General features: G+C 42.4%; 3 protein-coding genes across 3 annotated transcripts; 2 read left to right on the top strand and 1 right to left on the bottom strand.

Moving 5' to 3' along the window:
• The first annotated feature begins 4,479 nt into the window (after positions 1–4,479).
• exoc3l1 (exocyst complex component 3-like 1) lies at positions 4,480–9,796 on the top strand. Its single transcript, XM_030782093.1, has 13 exons — positions 4,480–4,519; positions 5,079–5,254; positions 5,564–5,783; positions 5,951–6,339; positions 6,446–6,735; positions 6,831–6,948; positions 7,039–7,164; positions 7,561–7,661; positions 7,790–7,906; positions 8,203–8,473; positions 8,856–9,011; positions 9,113–9,246; positions 9,503–9,796. The coding sequence occupies exons 1-13, from the start codon at positions 4,480–4,482 to the stop codon at positions 9,687–9,689; spliced, it is 2,325 nt and encodes a 774-aa protein (XP_030637953.1). The 3' UTR covers positions 9,690–9,796.
• A 799-nt stretch (positions 9,797–10,595) lies between these two features.
• On the top strand, positions 10,596–16,265 carry prmt7 (protein arginine methyltransferase 7). Its single transcript, XM_030769424.1, is given in 18 exon segments — positions 10,596–10,752; positions 11,154–11,190; positions 11,326–11,475; positions 11,759–11,867; positions 12,240–12,352; positions 12,461–12,690; positions 12,922–13,102; positions 13,196–13,320; positions 13,542–13,677; positions 13,859–13,942; positions 14,107–14,124; positions 14,126–14,155; positions 14,237–14,326; positions 14,589–14,750; positions 14,862–14,936; positions 15,080–15,240; positions 15,393–15,489; positions 16,008–16,265. Coding segments are annotated over 18 exon segments (2,052 nt in total). The 5' UTR covers positions 10,596–10,657; the 3' UTR covers positions 16,167–16,265.
• A 319-nt stretch (positions 16,266–16,584) lies between these two features.
• On the bottom strand, positions 16,585–20,042 carry ciapin1 (cytokine induced apoptosis inhibitor 1). Its single transcript, XM_030769448.1, has 9 exons — positions 19,954–20,042; positions 18,969–19,131; positions 18,639–18,782; positions 18,475–18,554; positions 18,222–18,390; positions 18,040–18,113; positions 17,708–17,829; positions 17,518–17,599; positions 16,585–17,363 (listed from the first exon to the last, which is right to left on the bottom strand). The coding sequence occupies exons 2-9, from the start codon at positions 19,123–19,125 to the stop codon at positions 17,253–17,255; spliced, it is 939 nt and encodes a 312-aa protein (XP_030625308.1). The 5' UTR covers positions 19,126–19,131; positions 19,954–20,042; the 3' UTR covers positions 16,585–17,252.
• Between the last annotated feature and the right edge of the window lie 6 nt (positions 20,043–20,048).

Below are 20,048 nucleotides of genomic sequence, written 5' to 3'. Positions count from 1 at the left end.
TGCCCAAACCTGATCAACCCACATTCCCCGGCAGGGAAAATAACCATCAAGCCTGAAATGAAAATAAATTAACTGAACTAAGAAATAGAGTGGAATGACTAAGAGAAAAAAAAAACGTTAAAAAAACATAATCTATTTTCACTGTCCTAGATTTAGAGTAATTGCATACTTTTTAGATAGTGCTGCCAATTTTTTTCCAACATATAAGTCGTTTGGCCCCAGTAAAGCAAGTTAATTTTGGAGTCAAGTTTAAAATTTGAAAAAGAAATTTGAAAAAATCTCACATGTTAACTGGTTATCCATGATTTATGAGTTGGGCCCTCTGGATGTTGTTACAATGTGACAGTAACAGTCACACAGTGGTATGATAAACTTTAAAAGGAAAAATGCCTTTCTGTTATGACCAGTGTCAGTACATTTTTCAGCTGACCTCACATAAAATGTGGTCAAACCCTTTGTAAGCTGATGAGGAAGTCTGTTATGAGGCTAGTTGGTCATTTTTGAGAGTGACACTATTTGATTATCTAGATATCTTTTATCTTGTAGGTTCAAGGTTATCTTTTCTTTTTTGTGTTGTTTGATACACTTTGCTCTCTGTCAATAACTGCTGCTATGTGCGCCTGCATAAACACTACAGAATCTAACTACAAGCTAACTGCTGACGGCAGAAGTACTTTGATTGCCAAGTATTACAGGGAGAATAATGAACTTTGGGTGTACATCTAAAAGGGTCCATTTGCATAAAACATTTTATTTGCACGTTTGAAGTACGTAACCTTCTCTGTACTTAGGCTTTAGTAAGTACTCTCTTCAGGCCTTTGTTAATCAGAACTTTTCCGTGTTGTGAAACCTTTACTGAGCAGTATATTAGGAGTTCTTCACAGCTGCTCACTTACCTTTTACTGTAGAAAATATAAAACATTTTGGAGATGGAGAAGGACTATGAAGTGCTTTAATTTTGGTATAATTTTTTCTTTAAGTTCTAAGTTTGCTTTTCTTTATTGAATTCCTGTGCCATCTTTATAGATCATTAGAATGTAATGTAAAGGAAAACTACAGAACGTGAAACTCTGATTGTAGCCCAAGAGTCTTTAGTATAATGTAGAATTTTATTTTAATGGTCTTCTCCCAGCCAATGCACTTAATGAAACGTAAACTGCAGGGCCCTCTAGTGGTAATGTTGGGACATTTAATTGTATGTCTTTGTATGACTATCTCTCATTTACATGTTTTGTCCTGAAATCTGTCATTTTCTCACTGTATTTTTACTGTATATACTACTGTTGATCATCTCTATGCAAAACTCATATATTGGTACTGAGTGGTCCCAGGCCTTGTGCACTGGGAACAGGGTTATACCCAAATGAGACTATGGGATGCCGAAATATTTGATAAGAGAGGAGATTGTTTCAAGAAGTGTGCGAAGTATGTAAAAGAAGTACTCAATATCTAGCCAAATAACACTAATGGAAATCTTATTTGTGGGAGAATACATTGGAATTTACCTACCAACCTTGATCTCTTTTTTTATTTTATGAGGGTTCCAAGGAGTTCTCTGTCATGCTTGACCAGAATTAAGAAATTCATTCATTTATATGCATAATATGAAACAATATAGTTGCAATAGAACCCTGAAGTCTCATTTAAATAAAGGGAAATCAAATAAAATGGTTTAATTGAGTGCACTCATTTATGTGTGTCATTCTCTACCCATACCAGTGGTAATGCTGTGACTGCAACTCTGCCCATCAGTAGTATTAGAACAGGAGGTGATGAGGAGCAGATGACAGACAGACCTGTGTGATGAGGATAGTGGAACTCCTCCTACTCTAACCTGCTCAGAAAACAAATAAAATAACAGAATAGTCAGTGTGGTTCTGTCTATACATATTTCCAGTATTTGAGACCATTCAATACAGAGCAGACCATATCGAATTAAAAACTGATTAACTAAGACAAAAGTGACAGAGAAACAGTAATGCCAAATATGTTGAACTATGAATGACTGTGTTTCTGAGTATATGAGGTAAAATAAGTAAGGTACTTCACCTTCACCTACATAATACAGCAATGACTGTAGCTACATACGTAACCAAGTAACTATTAAGTCATTTATTTAATAAGAAGCTTAACTTTAAAGAAAACCACAGCAGTAAGTGGTTACATTAACAAGGTATTCAGTTTGTACTGGCATTTCAGAAATGGGTAATTTCAGTATAGTTTCTGAGAGATCTTTCAGGGGAGTATTTCAGAAAGCGGGTTTAATGAAAACTCAGAGTTAATTAACTCAGAGAAAGTAGTAAACCTCCTAATAGGAGAGCCCTATGGCTTCGTTTTGCCAGGAGAATGAAGCCGTAGGGCTCTTCTGTTACGAGGTTTACTACTTTCTCTGGGTTAACTAACTCAGAGCTTTCTGAAATGCCCCCCAGGATTGTTAGTAAGGCTGGCTTGGTGCTATTCTACTAAACCAACACAATAATGAATCAAACTGTGATCCATCGACAAAATCACAATTGATTACTTTCAAATAATGATAGATACTTAAGATGTCTTAGAGTCTGAACAGTTTTGAATTATTATGTGTATCCTAGCTGGTTTTTAGTTGTGAAGTTCATTAATTGTCATCGTTTTCAGTGTGCTAATAGGTAATAGACAGCCAACTCACTAGGATATTGAACATGTATTTTCTTTATGTGGAAGGGGAAAAGCAAACAACAATGTATTATTTTGTTGATGTTGTTGTTGTTTGTTTGTTTGTTTTTCAGCAGGATGACTCACTCATTACTCAATAGTTAACAACAACTCTTGGGGCGGTGTGCTGTTCAGAAGCCTCAGTGGGTCTCACAGTGAACCCCTCCACCCCCATCCCCCCCAGCACTTAAGCCTCAGTTATGAGCATGTGTTAGTGTGTGAGAAAGAGAGAGAGAGAGCGAAAGAGTGAGAGAAGGACTATTGTCTGTCTGTGTCTGGGAGAGGTTGAACAATGCAGGAACTCGGCCCCGGTCAGGAATGTCAGACAGGAAGTCCTCCCCTGTATTTTGTGGACTGCTTCAGAAATAGACTTCCTGTTCCCCACTGCCCCTATGGGTGGGGGTGGGGCTACTTGTGAGCATTAAGGTGATGACAGTGGAGGTGTGGCCTTTAGAGACACAGCTGCCGAAACCTGCGTCACAATGGCACTTCATAACCGCACTCAATGAAAAGACTGGACTATGCAGTTACTAGAGCAGCACCAATGGGTGATGACTCCCATATTAAGCTGAAGCCAAAAAGGAAAGAGCCATTGAGACGTTCTCACCTTAGTGATCCGCGACCAGTAAAGGAACGACTCAGTGGCCTTGGCTTTGGGGAACCCACCCATAGAGGAGCTGCGATTGCATCCTCTCCTCTTCCGAGTTCAGAGTTCCCATTCCCCTCAACGGAAAAAAACTCTCTTTGTCTGTCATGATACTCTTTTTCTATGTGAACTGAGTCCATTGAGCAAAAAGTGGCTATTTTTGGGGACTAGCTACAGCCATGGCTGTTACCACCTTTGACCTCATGCCTTGTCAAAGACTTTCAGAAATAACACAGAAAAATATGTTTAAGATGTTAATTCACTGGCTAAAATATAACAGAACATTCAGTCCCAGCACTCTTGGCATCTGTATCCTTGAATAGAAGCTCATACCCATTGGCTATCACTTGATGTCACATGGTTGTTCATGCATTTGTGTGTCTGGGTTAACGTCTGGGTTAACGTCCGATCGGTGTTTAAAATGAAACAAAGTCGTAAACAAGGGAGATGGAACAAGGTTAGAAACCCTGACAGATGCAACAATATACAACTCCTGAGGGGGTCTCGTAGCTGAGATTATTCTTCTGTTTGTCCCACAGCCAGCAGCTGTGGCGGATCAGAGGGCATCTAAGTGAGCAACTTAGAGAAACATCGAGTTAAAGAGTTTGATTCCCAGTGTTGGGGGAAGATGGCTTTGGGAAAAGCTGATTTGAAAAATCTGGTAATTGGTCTATAATTGTCTTAATTGTCTTCATTAACTTTTCTTCAGTTGTCAGACTGAACTGTACTTGTGGGAGTTTAACCATTTCAGATGCAGAAGAAAACTGCTGGAAATCAAGTCAACCCACGCCCTCCTTGATCGGTCTCCATCTGGATCATTTCTGCCGCTTGAGTTCCCTCCCCCTCTCCCTCTCCCTGTCTAGGTCTCTCTCTCTCTCTCTCTCTCTCTCTCTCTCTCTCTCACACACGCGTGCTTTCTCCCTCCCTTCCTGCCGGCCTCTGAGAAGAGGATGTGTCTGGGAGAGCGAGAGAGGAAGGCCGGCAGTAGAGAGTTGGATATGTGCTCTTTCTATTCCACCCCCTCTTTTCTTTTTCTCTCTCTCTGTTTCTATCAATCCTGCACTCTTTCGACGGCGTGTTGTGGCCCTCTGGGTAGGGCACCCTCTTGGTGGAGAAGTGGCAGAGCACTGAAGAGAGCTTAAATGTCCGACAGAGACAAGAATGGCTGTGACAGTCAAGAAGGTATATGCTTCTAATAAATGTTTACTAACAGGCAATTCGTGCATGACTGCCTGGGCAACTTACTAACACTTCTTAACTGTCTTTCAATGTTAAGTAGAGGTGTTATGGTTAAACTGCAACTGTAGACATACAATATTTTATACATATGTCCAGAAAGAGTGTTTTTGTGTGAATGTTTCACTGCAGAGCTTACTAAATAGATTGCAGCTGAGGTACAAGGTATGACCATAAGGATGCTGAACTTGAGCCTGTTCAAGAATGCTATTGACATAGCTGAGTCATTCCTTGGAACAGACATCCATCAAATGACTGTGTTTTTAGGCTGTGCTGATGTCAAACCCTTTCCCACATAATCGAGCTCAGTCTTATGACCACAGTGAAGACACGGTGCCGTTCTTCTAAACATTGTCATACTGGAGAAAAGCATGTGAAACTTAATTACCGTAGTGAGGGGAGTTTTAGAAAAAAAAAAGGCGTATAATTTCATTTCTCCCTGCTCAGAAGTCTGACTGACTCGGTATTGTGTGACCTGACTAGCTGTTTTCCTACCCAATGACAGATGTCCCTGTCCCAGTGGAGGTGTGGCCTGAGCTGGAAAGGGCTGAGTGCCTGGCCCGGGGTGCTGCCCTAAAGTGGGCTTCAGGAGTCTTCTGTCGTCCTGAGCAACTGGAGAGACTGGGACAATACAGAAAGAGAGAGAGTCAAAGAACCTCATCCATCCACTCTAGACTAAAAGTATGCCATTACATTTACTCATTTGCTTAGATAAAATCAAATTTGAGCCAGACCTCAAAAAATATAAGCATTCTCTCTTTTATGGATGCAAGATTTGTTCTGAGAAGCCATTTGTATTCCAAAATCTACACAGATCTCGCTTGTGTGTTGCTGCAAACTGTAGCCTTGATGTATTTGCATGTTTACAAGTTGAGTCTGTTTGCTGCCAGAGTGGACATCTGAATATAATTGAATTAAGTAAGATAACACACGCTGTAATGCAGGCTGTTGCTAAGGAAATCCTCTACTAAAGTAGATGTTTTTTCCCAGTCTGTTGTACAGTCATATCTGGAGGGGGTTGACTGGGGTCTGGAACAGTTACGGGAAGCACGGACAGAGCTGAGGGAGGTGTCTCATGCCCTACAGAAAACAGTGGTAGAGTCCAGAAAAAACGCAGAGGGGATAACAGCTTTGGAGACGATGCGTGAACTGTCCATAAATCACTGTAAACTACTTGCTGCTGTTAGCAACCTGCCCCGCATCTACTCGGGTGAGTCATCTGGACTGTGCAGTCTTTGGTGTGTTACGACTTTGATCCAAAACTTCTTTCTCGTGCCTGTGAAAATAAAAATGACTCAAAACTCATTAAGCCTCTCCCGCTCTCTGCCCCTCCCCCCACTACCCACCCCCCCCCACACTCAAAAATGAACGGGTTAGTGCGAACAATGATCCAGGAGACAGAGCGACTGGTGGAGTCTCGCAGGCTTCTGGAAGCTCATGCCAGGTTAATGGAGCTAGAGGTCTGGCAGGATGAAGTCCTACTGCAGCTGCGGGGCTCCGGAGATGAGGACAAAGAACTGGTGCAGAATTACTTCTCAGGCGTCGGCCGTCTGGTGGACGCTTTGGCCAAGGAGCTGTGGGCAGTGGTGGCAAGCGGGCTGGCACTGGCACGCCAGAACCCCACCCCTTTCGTTTCGGCCGTGCGGATCGTGGAGAGGGAAGAAGCGCTGGATAGGTCTCTGCTAGCGGAGAGAGGACCCACAGCGGACCACAGCAGACCCTTGCCACCAGGGAGACCTCGCTGCTGGAGAGATCGCTTCTTCAAGGTCTGATCGTTCGTCATTAGCCGTGGAGATGATGAGGGAGTTACGGTGAATTAGTCTGTATCAACTGGATTGAAATTGATTTGACCCCAAGTCTCTGTTGCCTCAGGTGATGGAGGAGGCAGTGTCAGCGCGTTTCCGCAGCGTGTCTTACCTGCACACGCGTGGGCCCGGTCTTGCTGGCCACCTCTCTGCCCTGCAGCATGGCATTATGGGAGACCTAGACACAGTACGCCATCTACTGGAGCACTGTGTCCCACCACACTACCATCTAACGCAGGCTTATCTGCGTGCCTGCCATCGCTGCTTGCAAGCCCACCTGAGCCAGGTCAGCGGCTGGGAGCTGGAGAGTGGAGAGATCTTCGCTGTCCTTAACTGGGTCTTGCATATCTATAACAGGTGAGGGTGTGTTATGGAGTGAGAAAGAGGAGAGACGGAGAGACGAAGCAAAATGTGTGAAGTATTTAAAGTAATAGCCTGATTCCCATTCTCAGTCCAGAGATGATGGGTCATCCAGACATTGTTCCTGAGATGGAGATGGAGGAATTAGGACCCCTTATATCTCAAGAGGGTCTGGAACAGCTGCAGAACAAATACGTTCATAGTGTGCGGGTGAGTCTTTTATGGCGTGTCTGTGCGTTATGAGTGAGGCATTAACGAAAGCATTTCCCTTTAAGTGTGTAACGTTTATCAATCTTACAGAAGAGTGTGTCAGAGTGGATGCAGAAAGCTCTGGAAGTTGAGCTGACAGACTGGCAAAGGGAGCAGGAGCCTGATGTTGATCATGAAGGTTACTACCACACCAGCCTGCCAACCATCATCACTCAGGTCTTTTCATTTTCCTCCCCCTTCCCCTGATATGCTTGTATATGAATCATACGGAGCAGGGATTTTCAACCAGCACTTTGCAAATGCTAGGTATTTATGGTAGCACTTAGTGGGGATGTGAGACTGTAATGGAAACATCAGTGTCAAATTAAATTCATATAGTTGAAATTTCATGAGAGTGGTTGAGGAGAATATTTTGGGTTGAAGGGGTTAAGCTGGTAAAAAGTTTGAGAACACAGAGGAACCCCCAACCCAGTTTCAGCAAGATGACCTCTGTTTCTGCGGCACTGTTCTAATTTTTTGTGTATCTGCACTTTGTTTAGATGCTGATGCCACATTTAGGTGTTTTTGATTCTGAACATCTGACAAATATTAAAACCATTTCTCTTGTTTTAGATGTTAGAGGAGAATGCACGTGTGGCTCTCATGATCAGTGAAGCTCTGAGGGACCAGACCATTCAGATGGGACTCTATGAGATGGAGACCCTCCTCAACAGGTGTGTGTGTTTGTGAGTGTGCTAAGTATGTCCCAGTGTTTCTGTAGGTGAATATTTATACCCATTTTAAGTATGGTTTAGCAACAAATGACACAAAAAAAGTCCTGTTTTTTTTTTTTTTTTTACAGGTTTCGGGAGGCTCTTGTCGAATTTGGGAAGGATCATCGCAAAGATCAAAGCACGAACAACAATAAGTTCTACCTCCATTATTTACTGGCCTGCATTAGCAACTGCATCATCCTCAAGTGAGATGATGTACAAAGTCTCTTTTTACAGTATGTCTGTGTTGAAGTGTTGCTCACTTGTATACCTGAACAAGATGATCAGCATAAAATGACTGTAATTAGGCTGTTTTAATGTACGTACATCAAGATTTTAGCGCATGTTCATTTTACTGGCGCAAAACAAGTAATTAGTCAAAGCACCAATGATGAGTTGGGTTATGACCCTAAAACAGGATAAAAGTTGGAATACATGACTGTGGTAAATCTGGTAACTTACATGCAGTGTCTCTTAGCCTCTCTCTGGTTCATGTCCTCAGGACTTCCACAGAGAGCCTGCAGCAGCAGCTAAGTTCTCGTTCATCAGTGAGGTTTTCACGGAGTCCCCTCGGGCATCTGGCTGCCCTGGACCGCGCAGTGAGGAAAGCCTGCCGTCTTGTGATGGATCACCTACTGATGGAAATGCAGCCCTACTTACAGAACCTCATGTCCCGTGCCTGGCTGGCCCAGGGAGATGTCATTCCTCAAGTGTGTGGGGTCCTGGAACGCCACTGGGATCTGTTCAACCATGTGAGACCACCTTGCCAACAGGTTAGAATCCTTCCTAAATATCTATTCCCAACCAACAGCAGTCTTAAACAAGACCCTATGTGTGTATTTAGGAGGTGATGAAACTACACAAAATAGACCTAATTGAGACAAGCTGTTATTTACCCACTTAAGTCTGTAGCATAGTATTGCCAGTCCTAAGAACATATCCAATTCTGAATTCCTTTTTAATTAAATGTTCTTTGTTTGGTCAATGGATTCTTCAGTGTTCATATTTCAAGTTTTTGATGCAAGAGGGAAAACCATGGCAGCGTGTCAGAGCGCTAGCCAAGGTGAAGCACATTAAATTACTGTGTCATTTTTGACATGGTTCAGCCTTGTTGGACATTCTTATTGTTTTTTTGTTTGTTTGTCTTTTTCATAGCGTCTGCGGGAGGAGTGTCAGTGGCTCACCGTGGTTGAATATGTACGAGCACTCATGCAGAAGAGACTAATCTGTCGGAACGCAGAGGAACGACGCCAGCTGGCACAAAGAATGGCACAGGATGCCCAGCAGCTAAAAGAACACTGCCAGGGCATGGTGAGGGGGCATCTGAAGCCAAGCGTCGTATGCATCTAAAGAGCATTAGATGTTTAGTGGTCCATTTCCCATCCATAACCTGACACTTCTCTTGCCCTCAGGAAGGTGAGGGAATCCTAACTGAGGGTAACCCCGTTGACTTGTTACCCGTGCTGGCAGACTTCATTAAACTGAGAGATCCAGGCATGCTTACACTTGAAGTCTCTGGGATGGTTGCCAAATACCCTGATATCAGGTATACCTCTAAATAAATGGATTACAAGTTGTTTGCTGATATCCCACAGACTACTATGTGTCCCTGATTGGCTGAGGATTGTTTCTCAGGTAAAAACAAAATAAAATAAAATAAATAACCTTGCGAAGTAGACATCAAAAAGACTCTTATTTTCAAATCTAATTAAACCTAAAAATTCATTTATGTAGTTTAATATTTATTCTCACGCTGTATATCCTGTCCAAATGATTGAGAGTTGGATCTGTTTGTTCTTCAGTGAGGAACATATCTCAGCACTGCTAGACATCAGGGGAGATGTCAGCAGGGACGTGCGAAGCTCTGTTTTGGATTTACTGGAGCAGATCGCCCCAGCCCTGCCGGCAGGATACCGTCCCATCTTCTCCGACATCCTAGTGCCTGCTCCCAGCATGCCTTTCTGTTTGCCTACCGCCAAATGTGCCTGAGAAGACATTTACTGGATGTAGTCAATAGACAGCATTGCCTTATCATGACCTACGCAAAGCACCAGAGGAGAAAACAGTCAATGTTCCCTGCTCCTTCCATATGTGCCCTGTTCCCAGTCCAACGAGAATATTACACTGTACTCCTGCCATTAACAACAGATAAATACATAATTCTTGCCTTCTGTCCATATGGAATACATTGAAGAAATCATGTATAAAAATGTGTATATTTTATATTCTCTCATAGACCAGACGTCACAATTATTGCTATTTAGCTAAATGAAATAAATATAGTAAAATATAATGTATCTACATTCCACAGATTTGAAAGGTATACTGCAATATGTAAACACAAACACAAATACAAGCACATTCTCGTGTGTTATATATGAACTGTCATAAATACGCTGTAACTTGTGTATGGTCTCTTATGTTAGAATATAAAAGAGTACATGATTTTTTGCAATGACGTTCCATATGAGTGGCATTTTGTGGACTCTGAGTGACGTAAAGTGTACTCGTGACGTGCATGAGGACCTCATTTTATTTCTCTTTTGCTGTGGTGATCACTCCATATGATTTATACAATATGTGTATTTCATGACAAGTAATGTACAATAAAAAGGATTATATCAAAAGTGTTGTGGATTGTCCTTGGAAATCTAAGCAACAGGATCAGAAGTTATGGTCAGGTCGCTGTTTAAAATGTATTCATCGTGATTTAGAGATAGCCCATGGCCCCTTACAACTCTTCAGCGTTTCTCTCACAACCACAAAGTTGAAATCTGGTAGTACTTCCGGGAGAGAAAATTGCTTCACGTTATGCGTTGTCACGTGACCGAGTAGGCGTGTTCTTTCCAGAAATATGTCTGCGTCCACAGCAGCAGCGCTGGATTAATCCGACCACGTTCACATCTTTGGAAAATTAATTATTCTCTCGAATTGTTCGCTCGATTCGAACAAGAACAATGAAGACGTTTTGTGGTCGGGCAAATCCGACGACGGGAGCTTTGGATTGGGTGGAAGAAAGCGAAGAATATGATTATCATCAAGAAATTGCGAGGTAGAAACATCATGGCACGTTATTAGCTGACACTGGCTGAATGATGGGTACATTGTCTGACTCTACAGGTTGTGTTTATACACGGTCTTGTATTATGTTATTGTTAGAATGAGTTTATCTAACATTTCGCGGAAACCCTAATAGTTGTGGGGGGTTGCGCTGCATTTGCCACAGTGATAGCAGTTTGAAAATTGATCTCTTGATAGTGATCATTGCTTTAAAGACTTTTTAAATAATGTATGTGAAAAGACTTCGTGCTCCTGTACGCTGAGCTGAATTAAATGACCTGTTGATTGCAGTTGTTCACTAGTTGTCATTGTCTCTGTTGCTGTTGACAACCACTTGTAGGAACTGTGTCTGGATATGAATGATATTGCCATGCTGATCTCTTTTTCCTGCAGGTCTTGCTATGCAGACATGCTACACGATAAAGACAGAGTAAGTGATTCATCTTAACCGTCTTCCATCAGGATCCACCTTTTGGATCTTGTGCACCTTTGTCCTCATGAAGCATCTTGAGCTGGTGGATTGGCTGCTATTTAATGATGTTTGTCTACCTTTACCCCTCTCTAGAATGAGAAATACTGCCTGGGCATCCGGGCCGCTGTAAAGAGGGTGAAGGCGCGTGGGGAACGAGCCGTAGTTTTGGATATAGGCACGGGGACGGGCCTGCTGTCTATGATGGCGGTCACAGCAGGAGCAGACTACTGCTATGCCGTAGAGGTACTCACAAAAACTTTAATGAATGTTTGCACACACATATCCTATCCTCACCATTTCTATTATGGACACACTACCTGGGTAGTTTTCCGTTCTCTTAGGATAGAGCTTCAACTGACCAAAGTGATGGCGTGAATGAGAAGTAATTGATCCTCAAACCTTTGTCAGGGGCTGAATCTGTTTCTGGATTAAATACATGAGGGTGATGCATTTAATTGAGTTAAAGTAAACTGGTGAATTTGGTGTATGTTACTGACTGACAGTTTGTCTTGTGTCTTAATGGCAGGTCTTTAAGCCAATGGCAGAGGCCGCTTCCTGCATAGTGAAGAAAAATGGCTTTGCTGATAAAATCAAAGTCATTAATAAACATTCAACAGAGGTTACAGTGGGACCAGGTAACACAAACACACACACACTTGCTGACCTGAATACAAGGAATAGTTCCCTGCTGAGATTAAAAGCGCATAGATGCAAAGAGCAGATTCTATAAACTTTGTTTCAGTGGAATACATCGGTAAATCTCACCACAAGCTTTTACTACAAGGACCAAATCAAGGCTGGATAGAATATCTTTGAGAGAAGATCTTAAGCAGTGAAAGCACAGTTGCTCTGAAATTAAAGAAAAAGTTTAAATAGTTTTTCTTTTAAGTCTTTTCATGGACCACATCTTTTGTTGTCGAAATACTGTACATAATTTCTATATTTCCTATTTTGGATCTTTTTGATGGTCACATAGTGATGCTAATAAAAGGGGCTCTCTTTTCCAGATGGAGACATGGAGACGAGGGCAAACATACTGGTCACAGAGCTGTTTGATACTGAGCTGATTGGAGAGGGAGCCTTGCCCAGTTATGAACATGCCCACATGCATCTTGTTCAGGTGAGGACTTCTGTTCGGCTCTGTTCTTTGTGTGTGTGTGTGTGTGTGTGTGTGTGTGTGTGTGTGTGCAAAGACATGCCCGCTGATATACCCTCTCATCTTCTACAGGCAGGCTGTGAGGCAGTGCCACACCGTGCCACTGTATATGCCCAGCTGGTAGAATCAGAGTTACTGTGGAGCTGGAAACAGTTACAACCCATTCAGGTGGACGGGCACACGCTGCTGCCCCCTCCCGCTGTGGGCGCATGTTCGGGAGCACCCTCTGTCTGTGATATACAGCTCAGTCAAGTGCCACCTCACACCTTCACCCCACTCGGGCCCCTCTGCACAATGTTCAGGTGAGATCCGTTCACCTGAAATTCTGTCGTTACCCATGTAAAAGTCTCGTTCCCTGCACTAGTGGTTCTCCTCCTCTGAAATCACTTGTTGTTCTCCATATTTTAAAGTAGTGTAAATGTTTGCTGAAAAAGTCATTGTGACTGAAGAGCTGCAATAAAGAAACAAATTTGCCGGTGGTCTTATTTCTCTCTCTCTCTTTCTCTCTCTCTCTCACTCTCTCTCTCTCACAGTGTGGATTTCAGCCAACCTGTCAGTAGTGCTCCACAGTCCTACTCCACCAGGTTTGTGGCCCAGACCGCTGGCCGAGCTCAGGTGGTCCTCTCCTGGTGGGACATTGAGATGGATCCCAGTGGCAGCATCGTCTGCACCATGGCACCCAGCTGGACCTACCCGGACCCCCGCTCCTATCCTGTGAGTATGGGTCCAGAGACAGTGCAGTTGAATAGGGAGTAATGCAATATCTGGGTCGGTGTGTGATAACATTGCTATCTGTGCTGTGTGCAGTGGCGTGATCACTGGATGCAGAGTGTTTACTTCCTGCCTGTGGAGAAAACAGTGATGGAGGGAGATGAGCTCAGCCTCACAGTCTGCCATGATGACTACAGCCTCTGGTTTAACCTCTCTCACAGGTGTGTGTAAAGGACATTTGGAATGGTGTTTGAAACTCGTTAATATCAGTTTTTTTCTCATTTTTCAGATATCAGCTCTTATTTTCTATGAATATATTTCAGTTTGTAAATGTTAATGAATCACTGAACATCAACACACAAGCTCAGAGATGATTCTGTGTTCACTAGAGGACTGATGTGTCAGGGCGGTGTATTAAGAACAAGTTGATCTGCTCTCTCAGTGAACAGAGTGGGAAAAAGAAGATCTCTCAACGGCCGTGCTGTACCTGCCAGGCCCACCTGGTATGGACACGACCTCGTTTCGGCGAACTGAACGACCACCAGAGAACAGAGCTCTATGTCAACGCTCTACGCACTGTGAGTTACACAATTTCACATCCAGGGTTACTTTTTTTCTTCTTTTTTTTCCCTTTTGATAAAGTCTCAAAATGTTAAATCACAGTGGTGGTGTCTGGACTTGTGTAGATTTCTGTAGTTCTCAGACCCGTTTTTGTAATTTGATGTATATAATTACCCCGTTTACACCTGTCCCTTGCAGGTTTTGAAGCCAGACAGTGTTTGTTTAGGAGTCAGTGATGGAAGTCTCCTCCCTGTCTTTGCTCATATGCTCGGTGCTAAAAAGGTGCATTTCTGTTTTTAAACCCTTGGTGCCATTTACAGGGATTGTCCTCACTCCAGTTATATCTCTTCTGTTTATCTCATCTACCCCCTGCCTCCTTTTATTTTCTTATTTTTATCACTCCTTAGATTAGTTGTCAAAAATGGATCTTTTCCTTGTATTTCCAGGTGTTCAGTTTGGAAAATTACTGGCATGTCAAAGCAAATGATGGAGCAGGTGAGTTTCTAAGGTGAGTTGCTAAGACTGTGTGTGCTGAACAAGAGCAGTAGTGTTGAGTGATGTCTGTTGTACCTGCAGGTTCTGGAGGCTAACTCACTGGTGGATGGGGTTCAACTGCTGGGGATTCGGTCCGAGCAGCTCACTCTAAATGACCTTGGCGGTGAACAGGCATGACACCCAAACTGAGTCTAATTTAGTAAAAAAAAAAAAAAAGAGTAATCCATCCTAGTTGACATATGGACCCACCTCTAGAATTGCATTCTCATAATTAGACCGAAAAAAAACATGATTTTTCTAATACGTTACTTGTGTAGTCTGTGGTTAACATTTTGTAAACGGTTTGCATGTTGAGTTAGTATATTGATGTGCGGTGGACCGAGTGAAAATACCTATCTTAATGGAACCTCTGTGTTCCCTCGTCATTCCTAAGGTGTCAGTGCTGATAGGAGAACCCTACTTCAGCACCAGTCTCTTGCCTTGGCACTCTCTCTTCTTCTGGTACTGTCGCACTGCGCTTGCTCAGCTTCTCCAACCCGATGCAACCGTTCTGCCCCGTTCTGCCACGCTGTATGCCGCCGGAGTAGAGTTTCAGGTAGGACTTGATGCTAATTGTGATAATTATACTCAACTGCGTGCTGGCGTCTGAAGTTCTTACCTCCGTTTTTTTCTTATTGTTTGTCTTCTTAACCCCCTGGTCTCTCAGGATCTGTGGAGAATCAGGGCCCCATGTGGTTCCTGTGAAGGTTTTGATGTTACCCCAATGGATGAGATGGTACAGGTGCATAAAAAAAAACATTCTTTGCTCCGTTTGATTTAGAACTGACCACTTTGTTTACATCTACGGTAATAAAAGGTCTCAAATGTGAAGAGAAAAAGGGTTGAGGTATGTACTGATTGTGTATCATATCCAAAATTTTACAGAAATCTCTAGATTTCCGTGAGTCACGTGAAGCAGAACCACACCCTCTGTGGGAGTACCCCTGTCGAGCCCTAACCAAACCAGTCCCCGTCATGAGCTTTGACTTCCAACAGTGTGTTCCTGACCAGCCCATCTGCAGCCAAGGAACTATGCCTCTTCTGAGGTGAATAGGGATCTTCATTCACCCTGTAACATCTGCAAACTTGCAGTGGAGACAAATGCTTTGATTGGACCCTGTGTATAGATATAGATGCCATCGATGTTATGGTTTTTGAGGATAACAGTGTAATTATCTTTCTTGTGACTGTCTTATAGAAGAGGCCGCTGTCATGGGGTGGCCTTGTGGATGGACTACCAACTGACCGATGACATCACCGTCAGCATGGGCCTATCAAAACCTGTCAGTGACGAGGTACTCTCCACATGCTTTATCATACTTAGAACAATGTTTTCTGAATTACAAATGCTGTTTGTCTCGCATCAGAACTTTCACCAGTGTGCAAGGATTTCACACTTGTTGTGTTGTTAAATTTCTGTCGACAGGGTGGTTGTCCACTGTAACTTTCAGTCAAGCGTCACTAGAAATCCCACTGAGTTTCCATTGTCAGCCAATCAGTGTTTTTGCACAGTGTAGAAGTATAAACCCAGCTTCAGTACTGATCAAACATTATGCGACCTGCAGACACTGTTCCCTCTACAGTCACTTTGCATATAGTTTATGCTTCAATAGGCTTGAATAATGCAATTAATCAAGATGAACTGATCCTATATCAGCACTCCTAATCTTAAAATATTGTCATATGTGGTCCCAGCTGTTGAATGGTAGAAGTATGTCAACAGGAGTATAGCTCCTTTGTACAAGTCTTGCTACAGATGATCCACAACGAGATACTCTCGAACAATGATCCTTTTCCACCTCTCTCTTCTCAGGGTGCTTGTGAATGGAGTCGCCATCGAAAGCAGGGGGTGTATTTCTTCAGGTCGGCATGGGAGAGTTCAGGAGATGGGAGGGCAGCTGTGTCTTATGACCTAACCTTTGAACCCAGAGATGGTGACATCAAAATGGATTTCACTGTTACTTTGCCTTGACTGACCCTGAAGGCCAGGATTCATGAAATAAGTCATAAGAGGATTGATTTTTTTTTTTTTTAAACCATACATTCAGTGGTTTCCCCAAAGAATTCTATTATTAAAACCGTCAAACTGTGGATTATAGTACTTTTGAAATATTTAATTTAAAGTCTTATTGTTGCCCTCTTGTTTTAAATTATTGTTCCTCAGGGTTTACAAAATTCACCAGTGGCTGAATTAATAGACACTAATTTTTTTTATTACTGTAGGTATACTATGGTGTCGAAGTTTTAACTTTTCCTTTTTTAGGCTTATCAAAAACAATGTCTGTTGTTATTAGGACAGGTGAAATTCCCACTGTGTGTGAATTTTGGTGTGAACGGAGTGCTGAGTTGTAGCCCTTTATCAACATTTATCAACAGTTCAAAATAAACAGAGGCATTTTTATCGTAATAAAGTGAAATTATTGTTCATAATAACTGCATGTTTATTTGCTTTTCTTAATATAAGAGCTTCTTTACAGATAATATACATCATCAAAAATGAATACATTTGAACTGGAGGTGCAGGCATCTTCCATTTTCGGCTACTTGCTTCAGTTAATTACAACTGCATGACTGTATTTCGGCTCCTCTCCCATTCACCAGGAACACAAAGAATATGAGAGTGGCATAGGTAAAAAAAACAACTTTGAGAAGCCAAATATCTGATGAACAATGCCCAATTTCAGCAGGACTCCTTGTATTAACAGAATAATCAAGGTTGAAATGTGGGTAATCTCAGTAGTGTGTGTGACTCAGTATTTCCAGTTCAGTGAAATTCTGGTGGCTAGGTATTAATGATCTGTGCAAGAACTTGCTATGGAAGAATCTGTAACTCAGGTTATCCACCTGAGCAATGGCTAATTCATGATACGATCAACACTACCTCTGAGATCAGGCATTTTTCTCTCCCTCAGTGCACTGAATGTGGGCAACACAGAACACTTCAGTATTACAGGCTGTCATGGTAACTCCACTGCCTTTAATAAGGATGGAACAGGGGCAGCAGGACAATTTAAGGGAATGGAATGTGGATAATACTAAGACTGGAGCATTTCACTGTTTATGCATCACTCAACTGCATGTTAGCCAGCACAACTTTTTCTCCAGGTTTGAAAGCAGGCATCCCTAGATACGGACAGCTGGCACATCTGAAAGCGTCACCAAGGTAACACTGTGGAACAGATTGAAACAAAATCAGTTACAGTTACATGTTGAAGACGGGGGAACAGGTCTGGATAGAGAATAAAAACAAACACTGATTTCATGGAGAAGTTACACTGAGTATCAATGAGCTGGATAAGATTTATACTGTTCAAGACACTTACACTTCCACAAGCCGATTTTGGCTGACTAGTTTTTTGATTTCCTTTACTCTCCTGCTCCAATTCCTCAGCAAGACCGCATGTGCTACAATGAAACAATGACAACAGTCATCAGATATTCTGGGTTAAAGCAGAGTAATATTACTAATGAAGAGCTGAATTTTTCTTTTTTTTTTTTTTTTTTAAGTCTCACCAATTCTTGCAAGCTTTCTTTTTCTTTTTTGCTCCTTCTCCACAAGAAGGCGCTCTAAGTGAGGCTGGGTCAGGCTTCTTCAGGTCATCTTCATCCAGGAGAGCATCTGAATCGAGCAGGTCCTACAGAGGAGGACAAAAAGTGTACACCCTGACATATGTGCACACAGCTTGGGAAACAATCCATATTGGATTGCATTTTTCCTCATTTGGAAGATGCTTTGAATAAAAGCATCTACTAAATGAATAAATACAATGTAATTGTAACATAACATGGTTCCACAAATGTGGATTTTAGAAATGGTGACACATGGTAACACAAGTGACACTCACCACATCATCATCATTCATATCAATGGCTGAAAGGGTCCACAACTTGGCAGCACTTGGGTCTAGGGCTGGTTTCTCTGGTGTGGCAGAAAGCAGAGAGACAAAATTAGTGAAACAAGACATTATCAATAGGTAGATATTTGACAGGAGCAGTCTAAATGAAACAGATGATGGGTAGCACTAACCTGTTTTGGCAGTTTTCTTCCCAAAGGAAAGTTTTAACTGACTGGAAGAGCCCACTTCAAAATTGGGCTTGGAGGCCAACATGCGCACCCTTAAGAGCGAGTTTCCCTGGAAACCTGTGACTTCTCTCAGAGCTGCAGATGCCTTGTCACTCAAAGGCTCTTTCTTGACCTATGGACATTTCGAGATAAGTAAGTGATTTTTTCCCATTTGACATGTAATATTTGACAGGTGATCAAGACCATGGACACACACCTCCGTGACAGACATGAGCCCAGACAGTTTCAGGGCTGATGTCAGCTTCTCAGCAGTCCGCACACCTTTGGCCTCAGAGCCTATGAGCAAAGGGTCAGACTTAGTATCATGCTTCTTACACATTTAAGTTACTGCAGAGGTCTTAGAATTCTCTCATGTCGCACCTGTGACTGGCTCTTCTAACACAAGTTTCCCACCAGGTTTGATTACTCTGGCCATTTCTGCAAGTGTCTCTGGACTGTGGATTGGAGAGCTGTCTGGCAGAAGCCCTGAGAGAACCCAGTCATAACTGGATGAAGAGTGAGAAGCTGAAATTTGAGGAAGACCAATAGTTTAACACAAAGTTCTTCTCTCACAACACAGTTCCGTGTGCTTTCAGTTTTTCAGAGGCAAGCAAATGTGATAGATAGATAACAATCTCTTCAAAGAGGCAGAAATGTTAGGAATGTAAATAATGAAAATGTAGAGATAATTTCTATCTGTGAGACACTCACACAGTAGCAGTCTCTCAATGTTTTCTACTGATATCAGGCTCTGGTTGCCAACAATGGCTCCAAGGCTTTCTGCCAAGTCCTTTAGCGCACTGGGGGATGACGGCTGCGTCCACACGAACAGCACCTTGTCCCCCTCTCTCAGTCCCAGGTCAGCCATGTTTATCTGGAAACAGAATAAATGTGCCTTGAATACAATGCCTACTCATGACCACATGCACGTAAACGCGATATCCAGAGGGCACGTGAACTGCCCATTACCTCTCCGCAACCGTACTACACAAACGTCCTCCTCGTGGCACAACAGTACAAGAGTATGCTGTACAGTGAAAGCTATAAGCATATAATCGGTCAAACTTTGCAAAACATGCGACAAAACCTGTCCTTACATAAAATGACTCATTAGTTTCCAAGTAAGTGTTACGTGCAAAGCCTCTATCGTGACGAGGCACCCGTGTTTTTTGTCACTCACTCTTATGTTGTTACATATAAATTGGTAATTTCTAGAAGTACGACAAATGACCAGACAAAAAAAAAAAAAAAAACAACTCCTGGCACACTGTAATTTACAGAATAAACGTTTCAGTTAAATCGTCCAGTTAATTCGGTAAAGGTTACCTTAACTGTTAGCTAGTAATCAATTGTGGAAGGTGTAAGCAGAAAATAGAACCAACCTAACAAACTACTAGAAAATAGAACCAACCTAACAAACTACTACTTTCCCATTCTCTGTAGAATCATGTCAGTTATTATTCTGTCCATCTTTATCAAGTTATTAAACAAAATGTATCGGGTTGTGTAGTTACATAGATAACGTTGGCTAACTGGTTAGCTTTCTAATAACCTTGTGGATGTGACGCAGCGGCAAAGAAAACAACCTGAGCGGACGTGACAGTAGACACGACGCCTTCAGTTAATGCATAAAGTAAACATAAATCAATCTGTTGTTCTCACAAGATGTTTATACCGTAGATGTCTCGATACATACCTTCCAATGCAAGCCCACACTAGCTTCCTATATTAACTTTCAACCGGGCAAGGTAACGTTCGCACCACAATAATGACGTTAAACCTCCAAGCCGG

This window comes from Chanos chanos, chromosome 1 (genome assembly GCF_902362185.1).
Source record: "Chanos chanos chromosome 1, fChaCha1.1, whole genome shotgun sequence".
NCBI lineage: Eukaryota > Metazoa > Chordata > Actinopteri > Gonorynchiformes > Chanidae > Chanos > Chanos chanos.
Note: the sequence above shows the minus strand (reverse complement) of the source record. Positions and strands in the feature narration are given on the sequence as shown.

Coding starts and splice junctions, on each gene's coding strand:
- ciapin1 (XM_030769448.1), bottom strand. CDS start 19,125: ATGGCTGACCTGGGACTGAGAGAGGGGGACAAGGTGCTGTTCGTGTGG. Junction 17,830..18,039: donor ATATGAATGATGATGATGTG/GTGAGTGTCACT, acceptor CCTCCTCTGTAG/GACCTGCTCGATTCAGATGC. Junction 17,364..17,517: donor CAAAATCGGCTTGTGGAAGT/GTAAGTGTCTTG, acceptor TCTGTTCCACAG/TGTTACCTTGGTGACGCTTT.
- exoc3l1 (XM_030782093.1), top strand. CDS start 4,480: ATGTCCGACAGAGACAAGAATGGCTGTGACAGTCAAGAAG. Junction 4,520..5,078: donor TGGCTGTGACAGTCAAGAAG/GTATATGCTTCT, acceptor ACCCAATGACAG/ATGTCCCTGTCCCAGTGGAG. Junction 9,247..9,502: donor GCCAAATACCCTGATATCAG/GTATACCTCTAA, acceptor TTTGTTCTTCAG/TGAGGAACATATCTCAGCAC.